We start from the raw sequence: 25574 nt of genomic DNA, 5'->3' as shown, positions 1-25574 counted from the left end.
ATTCAAAAAGTAGTTTGAAAAAAAAACAAGTTTGTAAATAGTCAGAAATGGAACACTTTCTTAAATAGAGTTTCTCTAATATATTCATGTTAATATATTAGGAATTACTTTCACTAAGCCAGAATGAAATCGAGATGAGAGTAAGAGATGTCATTCAAACTTTCCGGAAAAAGATTTGTATTATATATACGTATAGAGAAGACCAAAATAGATTTCTAGTTTGAAATAAATTATCAACATTATAGAATCCTAATTTTTATTAGCTACAAATTCTTAATCCATTAACGCCTGGAATGGGATTACAAATAGCAAATTTTTAAATTTAGGCTGGTAAAGAATATCCTAATTTTAAATCTCATGCAATTATTATTTTTAATTTTTGCAATAAGATTAATTTTCTTAATTTTTATTTATTAAATTAAGTTAAAAAAATTTATTTCACTTTATAAATTATTTTTACATTAAACTACACTGTTAAAAATGTTTGTAGTTTTAATATACATAAAGTACTTAAATTTAAGAAACTGGTATATTAGAGTGTAATTCATATACAAAGTATATTAAATTTTGTCACTGAAAAAAATTCAAATAAAAAAATTGCATTTTACTCAATTTATACATGTTCTTGTGTACAAAATAAGGTTTTTATTAATAAAGCAAAGTAATTTCTTTCATGTAAATACAAGTTTAAATCAATTTACATTGTAAAAATGCATATAATTTGACATTTATAGTACTTAACCTAAATGTCACATATAAGTATTAAAATTCTTGTATTTAGAATGTTTTTTTTGAAAAATTTTCCCCTTATAAAACATTATTTGGACATAAACAACACAATAGTTAAAGAATTACGCACTGTTGTTTCAATTTCAAATAAATTTTCTATATCAAGTAAATAATGACCGTTTGGTGAAATAAGCATCTACAGCCGCCATGTTGTCACTTTAAATTTAATATACATGTATCTTAGATTTCAATACCTGTAGTGCATATTCGCTTCATACGCATGTATATTAAATCTAATACAGATTTTTCTAACAGTGTATGTTTATATTTTCTTCTAAATTACCATCTTGCAGTTTAAGCTTTGAAGAAACTGTCAACGGTATTTTATTTTGGTCATGATTTGAAACAAATTTCACTAAAAATATGTAAGTTTTTAATTCTAAATAACGAAAAGCGCTAAATAGCGACTAGCACTATTAGTAATCCCACTGCTGAAATCATATTGAAAATAGAATTTTAATTGTATCTCTAAGTATTATTTAGATAAATCAAACACAGTAACTTTTACAACACCGGATATAATTAGTTATTTAAAGTAAAATATTTATTAACTAATTAAATTTAATTAAAATATAAAAATCGACTATTTTGGAATGTAAATCGACTAAAACGACTTTTTTTTTATTATGCCTTAAAGTCGATCCGAGGTCTGAAATTCCAAAAACCCTGTTCCTGATAGTATCATATATATGTGAAAAATTTAAACAATGAAAGTACTTTCGAGGACTTATAATAATATATGTATTTGCGAAATCTTCTAAAAAAGTGGATTTTCAACTCTATTTTTTTCTTCCTTTTTTCTCTTATATGCCTCCTCTCTTTGGAAAAAGGAAAGAACGCATTTTAGACACGAATAGATTATAGGATTAAAGAATGACGAAGGACAAAAGTCGACGTTCGATTTATATTCCAAGAGAGAGATAGAGATAGAGATAGAGATAGAGATAGAGATAGAGATAGAGATAGAGATAGAGATAGAGATAGAGATAGAGATAGAGATAGAGATAGAGATAGAGATAGAGATAGAGATAGAGATAGAGATAGAGATAGAGATAGAGATAGAGATAGAGATAGAGATAGAGATAGAGATAGAGATAGAGATAGAGATAGAGATAGAGATAGAGATAGAGATAGAGATAGAGATAGAGATAGAGATAGATAGAGAGAGAGAGAGAGAGAGAGAGAGAGAGAGAGAGAGAGAGAGAGAGAAATTCAAGGGAAAGGGGAAGTATTTTGAATCCAAGCGGTCGTTGGCTCATTCGAGGTTATAACTTGCGGTTGTGGGCGAAAGTGAATCGACACACGGTGATCGCAAAAAACACGCAGGTTTGTCTTTAGCCCGACCTACTTCAATGTCCGGTGTACAAAGTGTTCTTCTTTATATTTATTTTTTTATTTTCTTTTATTTCTGTGTGCTCGGATTAAATATCATCAGCACGGATCTCCTTCCAAGTGTTATATATATGTCGAACGGCTTAATTGCATTGAGGATGTTGAATTAACTCAATATAGTCCAATAAACGACTCTGGTAATATATAAAAGCGAACCAATCGACGACGCGATGGTGAGCGACGCGCGAAAAATGTAAATTCCTTTTACTTTCGCGCAACTTCCCAAGAGCAATGGAATTTCTAGGTCGAGCAAAATAACAACACACCGCTAGAGTCACACCACCGTTTTCCTTGTAGTCGATAAATTCTCGCATCCTTAGAATACTTGTAAGCAAGCCAATCTCTCGTTTATATATATATATATATATATATGGAGGGGGGGGGGACTCTACAAAATACCTTTTACAAACGAATGAAGATATTTTAATTATTTAATCATTGCGTTCAATTTAAGAAAGATTGTTTCTAATTGCATATCGGGTGCGAAAAGAAAACATCGATTAAATCTTTCATTATAAGAAAAAAGTTACTGGCTTTTTTGTTGAGAGAAAGAGAGTCTCGTAGAATCCGGATTTAATCATCAAAAATCCAAGAAGTGCTTTCACCCGTTGACTCATTTGTAGGGTGGGGAGGGGGAATCCAATCGTTTGTAAAATATTCGCCTCATCTTTGCACATTTGGATTTTTCGTTTAAAATGAATTTTTCACGTCTTGAAATAATATTTGGATTACTTGCACGTGTTTGGAATCATTTTTCTTTCTTTTTAATTTTAGTACACATGCCATATAGTTGATGTGATATTTTGAATTGTGAAAAATCTAGTTTAGAATCACTGAACTTTTATATAAAAGCCGCAAGGCACAAATTCTTATGCAAATTCATTTTATTTGTCATGTCAGGTGCGCCATATTTAAATATTGACGGTTCTCAAAGCGAATAAATTTTGCTTGCCTAACTTTAACATTATTTCTATATAGTACATTGTATTTTTACAGGATGTTTCTTTTGCTTTTTAATTAATCATTTTTTTGCTCTTAATTTTTTTTCCTTTTGCTCTCTATGCGAAATGTTCTCTATGGAAAAATTTTATACGACGCAAAGAAAGCTTATATTTTCATTCTCGATGTCAAAGACCATAAATCGTATTTATGTTGTAATTGAAATAAATCGTATGTGCAGAAATTCCATAAGCAAAATGTGGTAAATAGAAGTAATCAGAAAATAACGAGTCAGCTGTTCCTAGGAGCGGCGGCCATATTGCAAATATGGAGTTCGGAATTATTCGGAAACGTTCGATAATTTCCGATTTTAATATTTCCTATCCTTTTTTCTATATAGAAATCCTTTTTACTACTATTCTTAATTTTTTTTTTTTTTTTTTTTGAAAACAGAAATTAATGCAAATTTCAAAAATAAATTTAATCCGATATTATTAAAACTACACGTTTGCGCGAACTTAAAATTTTCAATTAAATTATACCGTTTAAAAGAAGCGGGCAATTTAACATTTTCAAATAAGTATATATAAGAGATAATCCAGAGGAGAGACTTGATTATTAAAACATAAAGAATCACTTTTATTTAATGTTATAATTAAAGGACTTGATTTATAATTCACGACGGATAGGTTATAATTTGCTTCTTCAATCGCATTTAACCTCTAGAAGATGATACATAAATGAATTTCTAATAAAATATCTACAAAATTCCACTTTGAAATATTATGTTATAAAGTATTATAAAGGAGCGGCAAATAACTTAATATCTGGAGCATGAAAGAAAATAGAGAGAAAAAATAAAGGAACATGGGAAATGACTTGTTTGCAACAACCCACTAAGTAAGTTGATGGTGTAACCGCACAAAGTTACTGTGCGGTATTGTGTGTGAATTTAAAGAGGGGGTTTCCCGTATGTCCCATACGTATATATACATATATATACGTTTATCGTCATTTTACGATCGTGCTTAATAACGGATGATCCAAAATAAACGATCGATTGAATTACTGCGTGCCTCATCTCATATACACACGTATATACGCTAGAAATGCATGCGTGCGTATCAGTTTCTGGCTTGGAGCCAATCGATACTGAATGATAAGAGAGGATGAGGAGATGGGATAAGAGCATGCCTCGAATTTAATTAAATCCGCCACTGAAAACCCTCTTCACTCACGAATCACTACCCCCTTATGTGTCATGAGGTCTCTTTTGATTTTATATTATATATATATATATATATATCGCAAGAATAATTTGCTTCTGCTTTTTCACACCTTGTGTGCCACCTTTTTTTTTGTCTATATTCACATCGTTGGGTCAGAGACGTGTACGTAGCCAATAATCGGCTATATTCACGCCGATGAGTCAGGAACGTGAAAGTAGATAAAAATCGTCTATCTTTACGTCGCTGGGTCAGGGACATGAACATAGATAAAAATCTGCTATATTCACACCGCTAAGTTAGGGGCGTAAATGTAGCCAAAAATCGACTATATTCGCGCCACCGAGTCAGGTACGTGAAAGTAGCTAAAAATCGTCTATAATCACGTCTTCAAAGGTCAAGAGGAGGAAGAATACGTGAATATAGATATAGCCGATTTTTTTTAGCTATACTTTCACGGCCCTGACTTAGCGGCGTGAAGTTAGCCTATTTTTGTCTACGTTTGCGTCTTAGAACGAGCGGCGTGAATATAGCCGATTTTTGACTTACGTATACGTTATACGTGCGTTTTTATAAATGTAAATTTTATACTATAAATAAAATAGAAATGAAACTCGATATAGGATATGAGACATCAGGTAAATAAATTTCTTGAAATTACATTCAAAGTGTTAAAATATCTTATATGGAGTTTGGGGGAAATTTAACTTGACAAACGCGATATAGCGTATAATTGAGCGATAAAAACTTGATGTACGAAGTTGATTATTCATTCTGATCTTAATGTTTCTTTATAGTGGGATACTAAAAGATTCACTTTAAATATATATATATATATATATATATATATATATATATATATATATATATATATATATATGTATAATATATGGTGAATAATATTTATGCGAGAAAAAATTAGGAATTCAGTATAAAATGTACATTTTCATGTGTATATCTATAAAGTTCTATAAGTGTCTCTTTAAAGAAAATTTTTTGATTTCATTTATGGAGTTTGGGAATAAAAAATTAGACTCGAAGACCGTGATTGTTTAATTTACTATACTCGTTAAATTACCTGCTACCACGTTTACAACGATATGGTCGATAATAAAAAGCCTTAATTTCATTATGTATAAATCCAAAAATGGAATTTTTTGAAATTACTTGTGAATGAAAAATATTTAACTATATTTATTCTTTATAGAAATTTAAATTTTATTTGATATTTATTTGCATTTTTAATTGATATAAAAAATATTATTCTAAATTCTTTGGACTTATTAAAATCATTTTCATTTTATATATACATATTCAATCGTTTTAGCAGAATGTATACTATATATATTCGACAAAACTTTCTAATCTGTTCTCTATATATATATATATATATATTGAAACTTATAAACAACTTTAGAGTATTTTTCAAATGTTTCTCCGTGAACTTTTACAGCATTTGAAGTTTCTTCCATTTCGCTTAAATACCCGCACTGGAAGCCTCCTACTTGAGGATATACCTTAAAACTTTTAAATCTTTGAAAATCGTACGAAACTCCTCCTGTACACATTGTAAATTCTTCTCACAGCTCCTCTTACAATTAGTTTTCTGAATTCTTTCGGGAAATTTTCAATTACCTCAAGGATTTTTTTTAGCAAAAAAATAAATAAATAAAAATTACATATAAAGTTAGTTACAAACTTTTTTTTCTATACACATGTATGCAGTACTTGTTTCTAATTTGTAAAGGAAATATATATCATAAGAAAAATCTGTACGCAAAGCATGTATACTAAGAGCCTATACATCTGCGGGTTTCGTGGTTGCCATATAAAAATATAGTGCACTTACCTTGATCCGACTTTAACAGGATCGTGATCATAATTTGAAGATATATTAAACCTACTTTAACATAACGTTGAACCTACTTTAAGCATACATTAAATTTATATTAAATTTAGTTCTACTCAACTGTGAATATTTTTGACTGTAGATTAAACCTTCTTTGGGTCTTTATTAAACCCTATTTAAACTCTATTTAAACCCTACTTTGAAAACTCTTTTATTCTTCTTTACAACTACCTAGACTCTACAATAAACTCTTCTACATTAAACCTATTTCGTCTTAGTATGGAACATTCTTTGACTCTACATCAAACCTATTTAGATTCTAATCTAATTTCTTCTGTTGACCCTACATTAAACCTTCTTAAATCCTATTTTAAATTTATTTTGACTTTGCATTCACTCTACATTGTTCTTACGTTAAACATACGTAAAACTTTACTTTGACATTCTCAATTTCTTCTTTGACTCTACATTTAAATTACCTGAATCTTACTTTAAACCTACTTTACTCAACATTCAATCTAAATTGACCTCACGTTGAAATAAAATAAAACCTACTTTTGTTGTAGTTTGAACCTACATTAACTATTTTAGTACTTGACATATACCTTGAACACACTTTGACTCTACATTGAGCCTAATTTCATCCTTCGTTGAATCCACTGTGACTCAACATTAAAATTAAATTGACCTTACATTTATCCTACTTGATCCTAATTTGAACCTTCATTATTGTTTCTTCTTCGATTCAACCCTAAACCTATATTAACTCTACAATTAACCTACTTTGAACTTACATTGATCCTAAATTGAATCTACTTTGACTCTACATTTGATCTTATTTCAACCTACATTAATTGTACATTAAAGCTACCTCGACCTCACTTTCACCCTACATTAACCTAATTTGAATCTGCAGAGAACTTAATTTAAATTTACCGGGCGATTCACGATTCGCCGCCAACTCATCCCGGCCGTGTACCTGCTCAGCGGCAAATTTTCGTCCCCGTATGTTCCCCCACTACCGGCCTACTGTACCCCTCCGTTCAGTCAGACTGCATGTGTTTTCCACTTCCCCCTTCCCCTTCTCCTGCACAATGAATTTTTTATTAAATTTTTAATTTTAATTTAATTTTCTTAGATTTTGAATTGAAATTTTTGATAATAATTTAATTTTAGTTGATTGTTGATTGAAAATTTTGATAATAATTAATTTTGACTCGAAATTTTGGAAAATATTTGAATTTTAGTTGATTTTGAATTGAAATTTTGGGTAACAATTGAATTTTATTTGTTTTAAATTGAAAATTTTTGAAAATAATTGAATTTTAATTGATTTTTAATTGAAAATTTGGGTAATAACATAGGCACACAAAAAATAAGAAGCTGTTTGGCCGAGATACTACACTAGTCTATTTTCATGTATTTTTTCACGCTGAATCCGAATTCGAAGTCAAAATTGACAAATTGGCTCAAATTTGGAAGATAACTCCAAAATACTGATTTTGAGTATTTTGAGTTTTTTGTTACTTGCGTTTTTTTGCAATTATCTCAAAAATTTGAGCGAATCTAACAATTCTGACTTTGGATTCGGATTCAGCGACAAAACATACATAGAATTACACTATCGCAGTGAAATTCAAAAATTTTTTAATTTTATTTTTCTTTCTGAGCAGTTTTTTGAGTTTATCTCAAAAATAAAAGCCAATCTGATAATTCTGACTTCGGATTTGGATTCAGCGTGAAAAAATACATGAAAATAGACTAGTGCAGTGTCTCGGCCAAACCACATTTTACTTTTTGTGTGCCTGTGTAATTAAATTTTAGTTTATTTTGAATTGGAATTTTTGAAAATAATTCAATTTTATTGTGATATTTTTTTAAAATTATAAACAATTGTTAAATTTCATAAAAATTTTATTTGAAAAATAATTTTGAAATAATTGAATTTGTAATGAAGTTCATTAAAATTATTAAAAATAATTAATTTAATGAAGAATTATTTTAGTTCAAAATTTGTTAAATAATTGAATTGAAGAAGATCTGAAGAAGATCTACATTTTATACTAAAAAAATGTATTTTATTAAAATTTTTTTTTTTAATGTAAAAAAAAGTCGAAAAAGTTGCCGTCTGACTGAACGGAGGGGTACAGTACGGACGGTAGTGGGGGAACATACGGGGACGAAAATTTGCCGCTGAGCAGGTACACGGGGATGAGTTGGCGGCGAAAAGTGGTCTGCCCAAATTTACCTATAGACCTTATATTGACTCTACATTTAACCTACATTGACCTTTCATTGAACTGACATAAAACCTCCTAGACCTTTATTAAAACTACCTTGAACTTAAAATGAGCCTGCATTACAGCTTCTTTGACTCTACATTGGAACTGTATTATACTTACTTTAGCCCTATATTGACCCTACGTTAACCCTACATTGACTCTACGTTGACCCTTCCTTATCCCTACATTACATTAAACCTACTGGACTCTACCTAACGTAGACTCTACATTAAACCAACTTTTATTTTACAATAACTTTATTCCTACTTTAATCTTACCTAACTTTTTATCTAAATTACGGATGGACAGACGGACAGTCACGAAAGCCCTGTCATCGTGTATTTTAGGTTCTGAAATAATTTTAAAAATAAATCTGATTGGCCACAATTTTAATAATAAAAATTAATTAATCGAAAATCATTTGAATAATTGTGACTCAAATAAATAAGTGAAAGCATCAAAATGGCTGCACGCTTAAAAAAAAAATCTATAAATTTTAATATTTTGAATATCTTTTTTTTCAGATCAACGAAACGTGTTGATGACATTAGATTCACCTTGTATGCCCTTGGTTTCATTGTGAGTGCCATTTTCTTGGCAGCAACACTGGCAGCAGGATGGCTCTTACCAGCATCTCACCATGTTCTCCATTGGCGGTGCCAGACACATCATGTCGCTTGCCTCATGGTTGGCGATATCTTCATGGCTATAATACAATTGGCTGGAAATTCCCTAAAGGGTGTATTGTGCAAGGCATTCGGTAAGTCGATGTAAATCCTTCATATCTCTCTCTTCTAATGTTGACTATATAAATATTTCTTTTCCTCCCCACATTTTTGATAATGCTCCTTTATCCTTAACTTTTTCTATGTACATATATACAAGACATAACTTCAATTGTCATAACATAAATTGTCGTATCATCAATTGTCGTAGCATAAATTGTAGTAGCATAAATTGTCGTAACATAAATTGTCATTATATAAATTTGTCATAGCATGAATTGTCGTAACATCAATTATTGTCGTAACGTCAGTGAATTGTCGTGGTCAGTTATTTTGCGTAACGCAAGTTTCAATTTACTTGATGTCAATAAATATAAGAAATTGTATAAAATTAATAAAATTTTTAGTCGATCAATTTTCTTATTTATTGACATCAATTAAATTGAAACTTGCGTACACGAAATAACTGACCACAACAATTTACTTACGTTACGACAATTTATGTCATGACAAGATATGCTACGACAATTTTAACATGCATTACACCGTCCGACAAAATTCAACTTTTTTTTTGACCCACAAAAAAATCCAACATTTTTGGAAACTTGTACCCAAAAAAAAATACCCGTATCTGGCCGTTTTGCTAGATCAAGTCGTTTGTGGTTTTTAGGGGTGAAAACAACCACTAAATGAAAAGTGACAAGATATCTTTTAAAAATTATTAATATTTTATAAAACTTGGTATCTGGGGGTTTTCGGGGTCGCTGATTATTAATCTGATGTCAGATTTTCAAAATTCAAAATGACGGATTCAATATGGCGGTCAAAAATTTAAAAATTTATTAAATTTTTTTTAAACTTTGATATCTAGGGGTTTTTTGGGTCGTTGATGACGAATCTGATGTTAAATTGTCAAAATTCAAAATGGCGGATATAAAATAAAAAATTAATAACTTTTTAAAAATTTGATCGCCATATTGGATCCGCCATTTTGAATTTTGAAAATCTGACATCAGATTAATAATCAGTGACCCCGAAAACCCCCAGATACCCAGTTTCATAAAATATTAATAATTTTTAAAAGATATCTTGTCACTTTTCATTTAGGGGTTGTTTTCACCTCTAAAAACCACAAACAACTTGATCTAGCAAAACGGCCAGATACGGGTCTTTTTTATGGGTCCTAGTTTCCGAAAATGTTAAATTTTTTTGTGGGTCAAAAATTTTGTCGGATGGTGTTGTATATGACAATATTTATTATATAATTTTATTTATTTATTATATAATATTTATTTTTCTTTTTTGTCTATATATGTTTATTTTTGCGAGCTTTTGAAAACTCTCTAAGATGTACCAACCCGATAAATCACCTCTCTTTCTCTCTCTTTCTCTCAGGAAACAGGGTAGAAAAGAAGGCACGTCATGTTTCAAACCTGGCAAAATGCAAGCTCACTCGACCCTTAAGAACCCATAAATCTTTCCCCCCATTATTTTCTTTTTTTTTCTTCTATCCATTATTATTATTATTTTTTTCATTTTTTTTTCTTTTTGGTGCCGTCGTCATCGCGATCTCTGAACTCTACTCTTGGCACAGAGTGAAAGAGAGGGTTTTGCCCCCCTCTATAGAGTACATATAGCGATAACGTCGAGCGTGAACAGCTAATTGCTGGCGATTATGATATCTATACGACATAATGTATTGCTCTGTTAGCTAATAATTTTTCTGTTTAGTTAAAAGCATGATAGGCAGCGTTGGAGTCAATTATCGTGTTATTGGACTGATATGCTAATTGTTTTGTCAACGATAATCATATATATATATATATATTGGGGGAGAGAGGATAAAAATAAATAATATGGCACACGCTTTGCTCTTTTCAAATAGGGGGAAAAAATGTCAGTATATTACTGACTATATCATGTTTTTATATCACTGACGGTTATGGAGTGATTCTCTGGAAACCAAACCATTTTGGAGGGGAACATTTTTTAAAAATTTTAAATCGATTGGAAATTCGATTTTTTTTTATCAATTTCTTGACCACGACAATTCACTGACGTTATGACAATGTATGCTACAACAATTCACTGAAAGTTACGACAATTGATGTTATGACAATTTATGCTACTACAGTTTATATTACACGACAATTTATGCTATGATAATTTATGTTAATGAGTTACGACAATTTAAGTTATGACAATTTGTGCTACTACAGTTTATTTTACGACAATTTATGTTATGGCAATTAAAGTTTTTTTTACAAAATGCAATTTCTAGATATTTAAAACAAAAGAAAATAAAAAAAAAAACAGAAAAAGAAGCATGCGCAAAGCGCCTACATCTAGGATTTCGTGGCTTTTTAAATTCAGATCAAATGTTCTTTGTATATAATAAATAATTTATAATTTCATTATTTGTAAATTGCTATGGTTGCTATGGTAATGGTTGTCATGGAAACGGTTCCCATGGTAACGGTTGCTATGGTAATGGTTGCTATGGAAGCGGTTGCCATAGTAACGGTTGCCATATAGTAATGGTTGCCACAGTGACGGTTGCTATGGAAACGGTTGCCACAGTAACGGTTGCCATGGAAATGGTTGCTATGGAAACAGTTGTCATGGTAAGGATTGTCATGGAAATCATACGAGTGTACGACGGACGGACGGACGGATGCCAAAGCGAAAATATAACGGCCCTGAGCCACGAAACCCAAAAAATGATAAAATTAATTTTGTGTGGCGTATAAGTTTCAATTTACTTGAAGTCAAAAATAAGAAATTGATAAAATAAATCGAATTTTTAGTCGATCAATTTCTTATTTATTGATATTAAGTAAATTGAAACTTGCGTATATGAAATAACTGACCACGACAATATATTAACGTTACGACAATTTAAGTTATGACAATTTATGTTACGACAATTTATTTAATGACAATTTATGTTATGACAATTAAAATTTTACGCAAAATGCAATTCCTAGATATTTAAAACAAATGAATAAAAAATAAAAAGATAAAACTAAGTTTTGTCCCTATTGGACAGAATCTGATGAAAATTTTCAAATTCTATTTGTATACATATATAATTGAAATAAAAAAATTTTTATAACATATATTGGAAAAATCCGTGAAAGATGTATTTGTGAAGCTTAAAAGTTTTGAATTTTCCACTATATACATTTAGAGAAAGAGAGAGAAAGAGATATAGTGAGAGTTCTAGCGCGCTATTTGCTGATGTGGATTTGAAACCGATCCCGGGTAATTATTCGGATAATCGCAATAATCCCTGGTAAAGCCTGCTTCTCGCATCCTGGTCCGTGTTACGAAAATCGATTATACCAATCCAGTTAAACGTAGGTTCTCATTTCTAGCTGAAATTCAATTAATTTCCAAGTTTGGTTCGTTTCGATTGCATTTTTTATTTTATTTTTTTTTTTCTTTCGGATTCGTACACAGTGCCAATATGGATAATTTCTTGTAAAACGAATCCTCGAAATTGATTTTTAATCCTGGATTTCAATTTTATTTTTTTGTTTTCTTAAAAATTATTTTCAAATAATTTTACTAAAGAAAAAATCGCATATTTCGGATATTTTCTGTTGCTACATTTATTTTAAATTATTATTTGATAAAAATTTTCATTTAACCGATTTTTCATGTTATAAAATTTTTACTGAAACAAAAAATCACAATAATAAGTAACGGATTTTATATTTTATTTGATTTAATTTGTATTTGACAGTTAACTATTAATTTATTTGAATACCTAAACATTGTAAAGAAAAATTTTAGCGCAAATTTTTAAATTAACGAATCAAACTTTTTTAAGATTATTTTTGATTGGTTAATTTTAAAATTCGCGCCGAAAAGTTTCTAACGGAAGCTAATTCTAATAAATAAAAATTGGATTATATTAGAAATTTTTTTAAATGAATTTTCGGTCAAGTGAAAATTCTGTAATTTAAAAAAAAAACGATTATTCTGTTAAAAAGTTAAATTCTGTTAAAAACAAATAAAAAATTCTGACAAATGAAAATTGGAAGAAATATATATAAATTTTATGAAGTGAATTTTCCGGTTATGTAAAAATTCTGTAACATCGAAAATTGGTTTTAATGAAATTCTATATAAAAATTCTATCAAATTAATTAGAATAATTCATGCGCCTTTAACAAATTTGCTGTGGTTACACTAATTTTGATAGATTTGTCAGCAAACATCAGTTAGCATCAGCAGACAATTCCTTTTTCTTCTTGTGGAGAAATTTTAGCCCTTATTATTATTTTTTTTCGTATAAAGACGTATTTTGTCGTTCTTTGTAATTTTTTTTTCGCCGTCGTCGTCGTGCTGAAAGATTTTGAAAGAACTTTATAAGTATTGCAAGAAACGGATTTGAAATCTTGTTTGGAGACTGAATTTGGGGGATTGAGAAGAATTTATATATATATACACGTGTGTGGCATTCTTACAATGGGCAACGAAATTCAAGGAAGGAGAAAGTTGTAATACGGAACGCTGACCCACATCACCAGTAGGAAAGAGAGACAGAGAAAGAAAGAAAGAGTGTAAAGAACCCATCTGTCTCGTCTTCAAGGGTCCGGTTAGAATTCTATGTGAAAAAGTGCATCTATGCACTAACGTTCTTTGTGACGCATGTACATGCCGATTTGTCGATTCATTCCAAGAAAGAAATTCATCCAGTCATTTTTATACATATGAGTTTCAGTTCAGTAAGTTCAAATGGATTCTTCCACTCGAACTAAATACACACGTACAAGAAGAAGACTATCCAATGAAAAGAAGGATTCACTTAAAACGTGTGTGATATCATTTTTTAATCGACACAAAGAATAATATTTGTTTTTATAGCAAAACAAGAATCATCTCTGTCAGATATTTTAGAAAATCAATTTTTTAAAAATAAAAATTAACTCTTCTGTTTGCATATATGCGCATTTATGATTATTTAAGTTTTTTTATGTTGATGTTAGTAAATTACAAAATAAAAAAATACTTAAAAAAATTTTTTAAAGACAAAAAAATTACCATTTTTTGTGTTCTTTTTAGTTTTATATTTATTTTGAATAGGTATAATTGTTATTTAAGAAGTTTGAAATTTTCTTTTGAACCTGATCGTTGATCTGTAATCTGCAACCCCAAAAACCCCCGAGTGATGACATTCAGCTAATTTCAATAATATTGGATCCGACATTTTGAATTTTTGAATTCTGACCTCGAATTCGTTTCAGCGACCACAAAAAGTCCCGAGTAACAACATTTAGCTGAATTCAGTTAAATTAATAATTAAATTTAAAAAATTAATCCACCATTTTGGATCCGCCATTTTGAATTTTGACCTCGGATTCGTATTCAGCGATCTTAAAAATAGGAATATTGGAGGTTTTAAATAATAATTTTAGTCACAAGATGAAAGAGTTTTTAACTTTAAAAATAAAAAATGGTTAAGTTATATTAAATATGTGACTGTGGTGGCCGCCATTTTGAAAATATCAAAAAGAGACACTCGGCATTGGATTCTGCATAAAAAATGCGAAATGTTGATCCCTATAACTTTGCGTTACCTTAAAACGGACTAAGTAATTTGCCTTTTTCCATGGAATAACCCATATGGACTTGCGACTATATTCACTTACTTTTAATTTTGAGGTTATGTTCGTTGTAACTTATGCTTTTGATATGTAACCTTGAATTTTAAGGTTATGTTCGTCTTTGACCTATGTTTTTGACATTTAACTTTGAATTCTAAGGTTATGTAAGGTTTTAAGGTTATTTAACCTATAGGTTAAAGACGATTATGATACTGCAAAGTATCATAATTTCTAAAAATTAGTCAACAATGTTTTTCGTCGAAATTATAATGAATTGACACTATTAATTTAATTTTATTATTATTTTTTTTTATTAGTGTTTTAAAGCTTAATCTTTTTTTTTTTTTTTTTTAAACGAGAACGATTTAATGAAAAAAGCATTTATAGACAGTGACTGGGAATAAATAATGTGTCGTGATTTTGAAATGTGTGATTAAAATACTGGTTGGAAAATTTCAACTTTTAATAAAAGAAACTTCTTGACATATAAAACATATATTTATTGCAAAAGAGGCGTGGGATTTTGAATTATGGATTAATTAATATTATTCACCTGTGTGTGCAAAAGTCTATAAAATTGGTTTCCGGCTAGTGCGGTCTTTTATAATAAAGTTGCGCGCATGGGAATAAAAAAGAAAGGAAAAATATGGTTTGTTTTATTTATTTATTATTATTATTTTTTTTTTTTACTAAAATGCGTTACCAAACGCATCGGAATGCAATGTCCGTCGGCCGTCTGGACGCACAAATAAAATGCACACTGCATATCTCATTACAACGCAGGGCATAATGGGTATCCAAGCATAATCAGCATAAAATCACCGAGTTCCATTAAAATTTAAATTGCACCAAGTTCGCGCGTCTTGTGTCTTGTCTCATCCCTCTCATCTTTCTCAAATTTATCTTTATTTTATTTTTCTTGTCATACCTAATGCCGCAGATATTCTAAAATAATCCAAAAAACATTTGTTTCCTTTTTTTTATTGAAATCAGATCAAAATTTCTCAAACTAATTGTTTAAAAATTTTTTTTCGTAATTTTTATTGTTAAATAAAATATGTTTAATTTGATAATTTTTAATTTAAAAGGAAAAAACAATTGTAAATCATAAAATTTTGGGTTACTTGACACTATTATCAAATAAATATATTCATTTGTATCAAGTAAATATTTATTTGTATCAAATGAACTGTATTTTTGAACCAATAATTTTGGCATTTTAAAACAAATACCATTTAATTAATCGATTCAATTAATAATTATTTAATACAAATAAATATTTATTTGATAATAGTAAAGTAACGAATTATTTAAAATAAAATAAAATTTAATGAATATTATTATGAAATTAATTATTTAAATTACGTAATTTAAAGATAATCTATTTCTAATTAAATATATAAAAAAAAGAATTACATCAATTACTTACTTATTATGATTTTTTATTTTTCAATTTTCATAATAATTAGAAAATAATAATAATAGATTCGAATTTAATTAATTTGAAAAAATTTTATTTCCTTATTACCTATACGACCGTAGAAAAACAAGTACATTACCATGAAAATCGTCACACGCCAAGACAAATGAACATCAGAAAGAAGAATGTAATTCGACCTTGCTTTCTAATTTTACATTTACAATGAAATCGTGAGAATCGTATCCATCGATTTAATATTACAGTTATCCAATTTTTTCCCTTATTCACAAATTGATATCAATTATCTCTCTATAATTATTTTCAGCTCCTTTTTTTTCATATAAATTTTTTTAATAATTCCTTTTTAACGCTATATATCTTATTATTATTATTAATGTAATTAAATTTTAATGTAAATTTTAAATTTACATCAATTTGAATGAAAATATCATTGATTTATTTAAAAAACACTTTTGATTTAATATCATTTCATGTTAATTATCTTGGAAAAACTGATCATTTACAAAATATATATGAGAGAGAAAAATGTATATCTTTTAAATTCAAGAGATTAGTAATTAAAATGCAAAATATATATATATATATATATATGAACGTTTAAGCTATGTCGCGATAATGCAGAAAAGCAGAGTTTTTTTTTTTACCTTATGATGTCGAAAGAAATTAAAAAAGATATAATAAACCAATTTCACTTTTTGAAATATAGAAACTTTTAAATGTTGGCGCGATTTTTAGAATTCGACTAATCACAATATTCTTGATAATTTTTTAATTCAGCGAATTGTAAATATCGCACCACGAAAATTCCCCTTTTTTTGTAGGTTATGTTTATTCGGACATTTGCAATTTCGGTGAAATGAAAATTCGACGTTTTTTAAGAGTTCTTGAAAATGACAATTCGAGTAAATAAAATGCAAAGTAGATGTTTACAAAAAAAAAAAATGTTTAAATACAAAACAAAAATTGGAATTTGACTAATAAATAGAAAATAAAAATGCACATCGATGAAATATTTTTGTCCTTGAATTATTATTTAAAATTTATTAAATAAATTAAATTAATTAATTAATTAAAAAATTAATTCAATTCACAATTTTATCTATTACTTGGGGTCGATTATGTAATTCCATTTCCATTCCCACTTCCACTTTTTCTAATTTTTATTCCAACTTCCACATTTTTATTTTTATTTCCATTTCCACTTTTTCAAATTTTCATTCCCACTTACAGTTTCTTTTATTTTTATTCCCACTTCCACATTTTCTTATTTTCACTCCCTCTTCCATTCCCACTTTTTTAATTTTCATTCCCACTTCCACTTTTTCTAAATTCCATTCGCAGTTCCCTTTCCACTTTTTCTAATTTGGGAATGAAAATCAGAAAAAGTGGGAATGGAAGAGGGAGTGAAAATAAGAAAATGTGAAAGTGCAAATAAAAATTAGAATAAGTGGAAGTTGGAACTGGAACTGGAAATGGGAATGGAAATGGAATTACATAATCGACCCCAAGTTTTTTTTTACCGGGTTATTTAGGTATTATTTACCTTATTTATTAAGTGCTTAAGTATTTAAAAATATATAAATAAAATAAAAATGAGATTTTATCTTCGTTTCTATATTCCAAAAAAAAGTTTTATCTTTTGCCTTTAATCTAGCAGCAGCTGAGGTACATATACACACAAACACATCTGTCTCTGTATTTCAGGAAACTGTTTGGTGCCTCTGACCCTCTGACCTACTTTCTTTCGTTTATCTCCTGACCTTTCTCATCTTCCTTTTATTTCTCTCGTTCTTAAGAAAATATTCAACAACCCGTGACTTTGACCTAAAATTAGATTAGAATTTACCGTTTGGGTTCTTTAGTCTCAAGAGATGAATCTTTACATATATATATATATAGTTTTATTATCTTTAATGATCGCTTTTAACAGACGTGATTACATCAACAACAAAAAAAGTACATTTTAATTATAATTCAAGTATTTAATGAAAAAAAAAACTGTCGACAAGATATATTTGAATTTTTTTTTTCAAAAACCTGTTTAATAAAACAAAAAGTAGACTATACTAAAAAAGAACGGTTTCTAACGCGCTCGTGCTATTAAAAAAATTAGTTTCTCTAACTAAATCATTAATATATTTATTTTTTGTAGGTAAAATTTTTTTCATATTTCTAATTAAATAAATTTTAATTTAATTTATTACATTCGAATTTAATTTTTTACATTCAAAATTTTATTTCCAAACACTTTAATTTTTGAAAATAATTTTCAAAAAAAAAAAAAAAATACATTTTTAAACGAAATATATATTACATAAGTATCATGAATTTTGAAAAAAAGAAGAGAATTATGCTTTTCTAAATTTATTATAAAATTTGTCATTATAGACATTTATTAATGATCATTTGAAAATTTGAAATTGATAAATTCTTTTTTTTCCGGAAAAATCTTGAATAAAGAAAATAATAGAATACTTATCGAAATAAAATTCCCGTTAAAAAGTCTCATCATCGTCATCATGATTATCATCATCAGTGTGACGACTGAGAGAAAAATGCAGAAGAGAAGAAAAAAAAATGAAGTGGTGTAGGCGAGTAAAATGTCGTAAATCAGAGAATAGAAGATTGAACGTCCTCGCTTGCTTGAGACAAACATTGAAAATTGATCACCGCACTTTTCTGATCCGTTATATCCACACACACACAGAAAATTTCCTTCTTCTTTTCCAGTAAAAAAATAATTACACTTAGAAATCTCTTTTTTTTAACTTAAAAAAGAGGGGCGCATATTCCATAAATATTATTTAGAATTTTATTTTTATAATTATTTTTCAGACGAATTTTCATTTTTTGAATTTTCCTTTTAATAAAATTTTCTTTTAAACGAATTTATATTTAAGAAAAAATTTTTACCTAACTTTTATTTCAGTAGAATTTTTATTTCACAAAATTTCTTTCTAACCAATTTTATATTTAAAAGAATTCTACGAATTTTATTTTCTTTATTGGTTCAAATTTTTATTTGCACCGCTATTCTTATTTGATATAATTTTTAAAACGACGAATTTTCATTTATTCGAAATTGCAAATGACTGAATATATTTAATCAACAAAAAAGAATTTTGGCGCGATTTTTAAAATTTACCAATCAAAAAGTTATCAAGAAAATCGTGATTGGTAAATTTAAAAAAAAAGCGCCGAAATCTTTCTGTCGATTATTTGTTTGGCTTATCGATTATTCATAGATCAAATATAACCTAAAAAATTAAAGGGCATATAAGTTTCCAGAATTCAACCTCAAAATTCAAAGTCTTAGGTCAAACATAACCTCAAAGTTCAAAGACATAGGTCAGGGGATTGTTGGATTTAAGGCTATGTCCAACAAATATAACTTCAAATTCCCTTAACCAAGAAACGAACATAATCTTAAAATTCTAATTAAATTTTAATAAATTTTAATACTTGCAAGCCTTTAAAAAATTAAGCATTAAAGTGGAAAATAATGTAATAAAATTCTTTAAAATCAAAAAAATTGTAACTAATGATTTTTATGGAATAATCATGCGCCTGAAAAAAGAGTATTATTTTTTTTCACAATTATTGACAAACGCACGTGTTTTTTGAAATGTTGATTTTTATTTCTGTCTGAAGGAGTTATTGTATAGGGAGGGTTTAAAAAAAAAGTTGATTCGAGACTACGAAAAAAAGTACATAATGAGATGCTGAAGAGGCCGGATATGAGGATTATAAAAGAATATGACTGAATCCAGGTCGTAATCTGAGATTTTGATAAGCTCTAATAGCACGACTACTGTATATTTATACCATAACGACTTTCATCAGCCCACCTATTAACAATGAGCCCTTTATATATGGGCATTAATCGCTCGATCAAAAAAAAAAAAAAAAAAAAAATGCACTTGGAATTGAAAAAACTAAGTGTAAAACGATGGATACAATAGATTTGCTGAAAAATGCAACGGTTTTATTTTGGGAATTTTTTTTTTCTTATTACAAGCATTGCACATTTATTTACGAGAGTAAAATTTTATTTTTGGCAACAATGTCGTTTTAATAATAATTTCCAAATTATTATATTAATTTAATTATTAATTAAATATTATACATTGTAAAAATTTCGTATCTAACAATAAAACGAAACAAGTAACTCAAAATTTTTATGGGCTTGGGTTCTAGGAGTGTTTGGGGTCGCTGATTAAGAATTTGATCTCAGATTTTCAAAATTCAAAATAGCGGATGCAATATGGCGGACAAGTTTTAAAAAAATATTAGATTTTTATGCAAATCAATATCTAGGAATTTTTGCAATATAATATTTATACAATTATTTTTTTAAATTCCAACAATTTTTAATTTTCCAATGAAAAGCCATAAAACCATATAAAAGACCCTTCCGACTGCCTTTTGGAGACCAGGCTCGCAGGTGACAAAAATTTTAAATAAATGTTTGCTTGATTTTAGTTATAGGAAAAGCAACACATGTTATAATCCTTTTCATATCATTGGCTATGTTTTTCAGAAAAAAAATCTAGAAAACGCCTTTTTTACTTAAAAATACACCCTTTTACAACAAGATGCACAGAAAAATATCGATCTCTCCTGGAATAGAGTATAGATTGGTGTTTAAAATTTAATGAACATCAGTTAAGTATTAAATGCAACGATTATTATTGGCTGAGAATATATATATAATGAATGTGTGGAATTTTGCATTTCTAAATACAAAACCAAACCGCATTGAAATTTACGATATTGCCAAAGACTAATTCACGCAGTGCGTAAGTACTTGCGTGTAATCACGCGTGTGCTTCTGCATAAACATTCTTATATTGTGCGACCTAAGCATATTTATGCATGCTCACGTATTGCAACGGGTACTATTGCCACTCCTCATATAAATATATAAGTGTGTGTGTGTGTGTGTGCGTTTCTGTAGTATGACTTTTTACGAACAAACAGGAGTATTTATAGTTGCGTTCAAGAAGAAATTGTCCGCCTCACTGACGACGCTGACCCCCAATATGAAATATCTTTAACGAAAAAAAAGCCGCAAAACCACCTTTCAAGTACTCTCGCTTATTTTTTTTTTCCTCATCTTCCGCTCTTATAGTTTCCGGAAGATGAATAAGGATGGTCATATTTTTATTATTACCTCAATTAGTCACACTCCACGAATTAATCAAACGAGCTCTCTGCTTGTCCTCAACTGTACAAGAGAGAAAGAGAGAGAGAGAGAGAGAGAGAGAGAGAGAGAGAGAGAGAGAGAGAGAGAGAGAGAGAGAGAGAGAGAGAGAGAGAGAGAGAGAGAGAGAGAGAGAGAGAGAGAGCCGGGAATGAAAGAAAGCGTCCTTGGCAAAGAGTAATAATTAATTCTGTCTTTACCAGCCGCCTCTGCATTGTCTCGTGGTTGCTTTTGTCGGATCCTTCTTCACTCTCTCTCTCTCTCTTTATGCTATTCCATAAACGTTTTGACATCGGCTCAACACGAAGGACGGAAGTCGGTTCATTCGCATTTAGTTATAAAGATTTATGTATACGCAATTCTCACTGCGAATTATAGGTTTTATACTTTAAAATTATTATCATACAGATTTCTCCTTTTTCCAATATAATAAATAATTGAAATTAATAATTAGTAATTATTATGATGTGAATAATAATTATTAATTAATTATTAATCTTAAAAGTTATAATACCAATAAATCCACGCAATTATAACATTTTAATTTAATATAATTCAAATAAAAATTTTGTTTTCCTTACAAATATAATGAATAGGTACAAATATTTGAAAAAAAATGCGCGAAAATTAAGAGGGGAATTAAATTCTCTATATATAACGATTAAATCAGCAAAAAATCACTTCAAGTGCAACATGCCGGTAATTGAAAATTTTCACCCATTAATTAATTCCAACATAAACGCTAACTAAAGTAAACAGTCATTGATGGGAAAAACAGAAAAAAAATAAATCAAAATAAATCAAGCAGTAACAGATTTAACAAAGTTAAAGCGCTCAAAGCGTTTCGATAACCAGCATCCATATACACACACAGACACTCACGTATACACACATTCCATGCGTGTCCGTTTATAGGGATTGGCTTTGTCGGCAAAATTCAGTCGATCTCGAGAGAGCTAATTGCAATTATTGTAAATTACCGAGATTGGAGTATATATACGCTCTACTCGCAAAACCAGGAGCAATGATACGTTTATTTGCCTATCACGAAATCATTATACATATACACTAACAATGTTCTTTATATATAAATATCGTCTCGAGATGAGATAGGGTTTGTTTAAGAAGAAGAAACCATTTCTTCTTCCTGTTTCAATTCCACTTTCACATTTCTTAATTTCCACTACCATTTCCATGTCGCACCTTTATTCAATTTCTATTCTCATTTTCAATTCTCCTTCCACTTTTTCAAATTTCCATTCTCAATTCCAATTTATATTTTCCACTTTTTCAATTTCAATTCCCATTTTAATTTCCATTTCTACTTTTTCAAATTTCCAAATTCATTTTCTCAAATTTCCACTTACACTTTATCCTATTTCCACACTGAAAAAATTACGCCAGGGGTTACGTACAAAACGGGAACTCGAAAATGCAGAAATGCTGCTTCGTGTCTTCAATAGGTAATACCTCGTTGAGACGAGAGAAATACGTTGGAAATACGTTGGATTTTGAAATACGTTGGAGTAATGCTCCATAGTACTTGGGGAAATACCACTCACCGACTCCGTGAACCACAAGAGTCCCCGATTTCCTGCGGGAGTGCAGCTTATATAGCCGATCGGTGACCGGGACGCTTGCGAGAGAGCTCGGCGGTATAGCTCTCGCGGCGCGATCGGGTACTACGATGTACTTGACAGTCGGTAACATTTTATCGACATGGAGTATATATTTTTATCAACGTGGGGCAAACATTTATTACAAATATTTACCCGCGAATTTTCAAACAATCTTTATACAAACCATAGCAACTTTAAATCTAGTCAGCGTAACCAAGCATCCTAGTCAATTCCGTTATGTAGCTTGGTTAATATTGTCAAAGTCGATTTAGTAGAATTGACCCCTTGTTTACTAGTTATATTAACTAAGGTGTTTGATTAATATCGCATGTATCTATAGTCAATTTTGCTAAAGTTTAATTAGTCAAAGTGATTCTAACCAATGTAACTAAGATACCTGGTTATTCTCATTAGCTTCCCTCGTCATTCCGACTAACTGTTGAAATCAACTTTGACCAAGATTGCCTAGTGGATTCCTCTCGTAACCAGGCAAATTAGTCAATTCCTGGTAATACAAGGGTTAGGAATTTTTTTCAGTGCATTCTCACTTTCATTTCCACATTCTCCAATTTCCACTACCACTTTTTCTAATTCCAAATTTTATTCCTACTACCATTTTAATTTCTACTTCCACTTTTTCCAATTTTCTATTTGCACTTTAATTTCTACTTCGACTTTTTCTGATTTCCACTCTCGAATTCATTTCTACTTCTACTTTTTTTACTTTTAATTCTCACTTCCATTTCCACTTTTTCCAATTTCTATTTTCACATCTATTTATATTTTCACTGTTTCAAATTTCCATTCCTATTTCCAATTCTATTTTTTTAAATTTCCACTTTCATTTTTTCTAATTTTCATTTCCACAATCATTTATTACTGTTTAATTTTTCCCAATTAGAAAAAGAGGAAGTGGGAATGACAATAAGAAAAAATGGGAATTGGAATGAAAATTGAAAAAAGTGGAAATAGAAGTAGAAATGAATTTGGAAAAAGGGGAAATAGAAATGAAATTGAGTATGTAATTTAGAAAAAGTGGAAGTTGAAATTAATGTGGCAGTAACATGAATGTGAGAGTGAAAATTAGAAAAAGTAGAAATTAAAGTGTGAATAAAAATTGGAAAAATTGTAAAAGTAGAAATTAAAATGGGAATGGCAATTGGAACAATTGGAAATAGAAACTGGAATGGGAATTGAAATTAAAAAAATTGGAAATGGAAATTGAAATGGGAATTGAAAATGTAAAAAGTGGAATGCATGTGGGAGTGGAAATTAGAAAAAATAGTAGAAGTGGCAATTGTAATATGTGGAAGTGGGAATGGAAATTCGAAAATTTGGATGTTGAAATTGAAATGTGAATGATAATTATAAATAATGGAATTCGAGAAATGTAGAACTAGAACTGGAAATGGGAAAATTACGTAACTTTTTGCCGGATCTCACATTACGTATTCCACTTTTCAAATTTCGTATTCAGGATTCCATTTTTCACATTCCGGATTCCACATTCTGGATCCCATATTCCGGATTGCACTTTCCATATCCCACATTCTGAAAGTGGAATCAGAAATGTGGAAAGTGGAATCCGGAATGTAGAATATAGGATCCGGAATACGGAATTTTGAATGTGGAATCCGGAATGTGAAATGTGAAAATATCGGATCCAGATTGTGGAATCTGGAATACGGAATGTGAAAAGTGGAATCCGGAAACGTTTTTATATCGGATTTACTTTAATTGTGTCTTCTTAATTCTGTTTATAAAAAGAAAATGATTAGAGGGAGAAAGAGAGTGAGAGTATCTTACATATATATTGAAACGTCGATAAACCATTGAGTAAACTTAAGAGGGTGAGAAAAGAGAATCTCCTGCTGAGTTCGCGCAAACAAACATATTCTCCCTTCTGCAACTTTGTGGCTCCTAACCAAACCCTCCTCTCGACTTGTCCTAGGAAACGATCACTTGACGCGCTCCCAACTCAAGAGGGTGCTCGGAACAAGTGAACCACGTTAACTGAGACAAAGAGCCATGACAGTTCCCTACATTTTCTAAGACCTTTGCTTCAGTACACATACACATATACTACCATGAGATGACAACTTTCTTCGTTGTCGTCGCGCCACTGGTACAACTAATTGGAGAAAATCACTTCAAATTGTTGTCGAGAGAGAGAGAGAGAAAGAGAGAGAGGGCAGAGAACGTAAACATTCACCCCTACGAGAGTTGAGTCGTTGAGTGTTTACCAGGCAACAACTTCTATTCAAGAAGCATTAATCAGTGGGGGATTCCATTTTCATTTTAACTTTGATAATAATTAACGCGCAGAATTTATATACGAAAACCGTGCTTAATTTTATTTTGCATTATGGGATTATCGAATTTTAATATAGTTAAATCTAATATTAAGAATGAAATGGTTAATTATAATTTTAATTTATCATCTTTTACGAGATTTTTTAGGGTTCTGTTCACAAAGAAATAATTAATATTGCCC

General features: G+C 29.6%; 1 protein-coding gene across 1 annotated transcript in view; it reads left to right on the top strand.

Moving 5' to 3' along the window:
• Nucleotides 1-25574, top strand: part of LOC127280271 (probable G-protein coupled receptor Mth-like 1) — a 286104-nt gene that overhangs the window by 12006 nt on the left and 248524 nt on the right. Inside the window, exon 3 of the mRNA XM_051303168.1 lies at nt 9002-9237. Within this exon, the coding sequence (XP_051159125.1) occupies nt 9002-9237 (236 nt within the window). The remainder of the gene's footprint in view (nt 1-9001; nt 9238-25574) is intronic.

This window comes from Leptopilina boulardi, unplaced genomic scaffold (assembly GCF_019393585.1).
Source record: "Leptopilina boulardi isolate dan_hultmark-lab unplaced genomic scaffold, ZJU_Lbou_2.1 LbouV2_231, whole genome shotgun sequence".
NCBI classification, from domain to species: domain Eukaryota; kingdom Metazoa; phylum Arthropoda; class Insecta; order Hymenoptera; family Figitidae; genus Leptopilina; species Leptopilina boulardi.
This window is presented reverse-complemented; position numbering and strand designations above follow the sequence as displayed.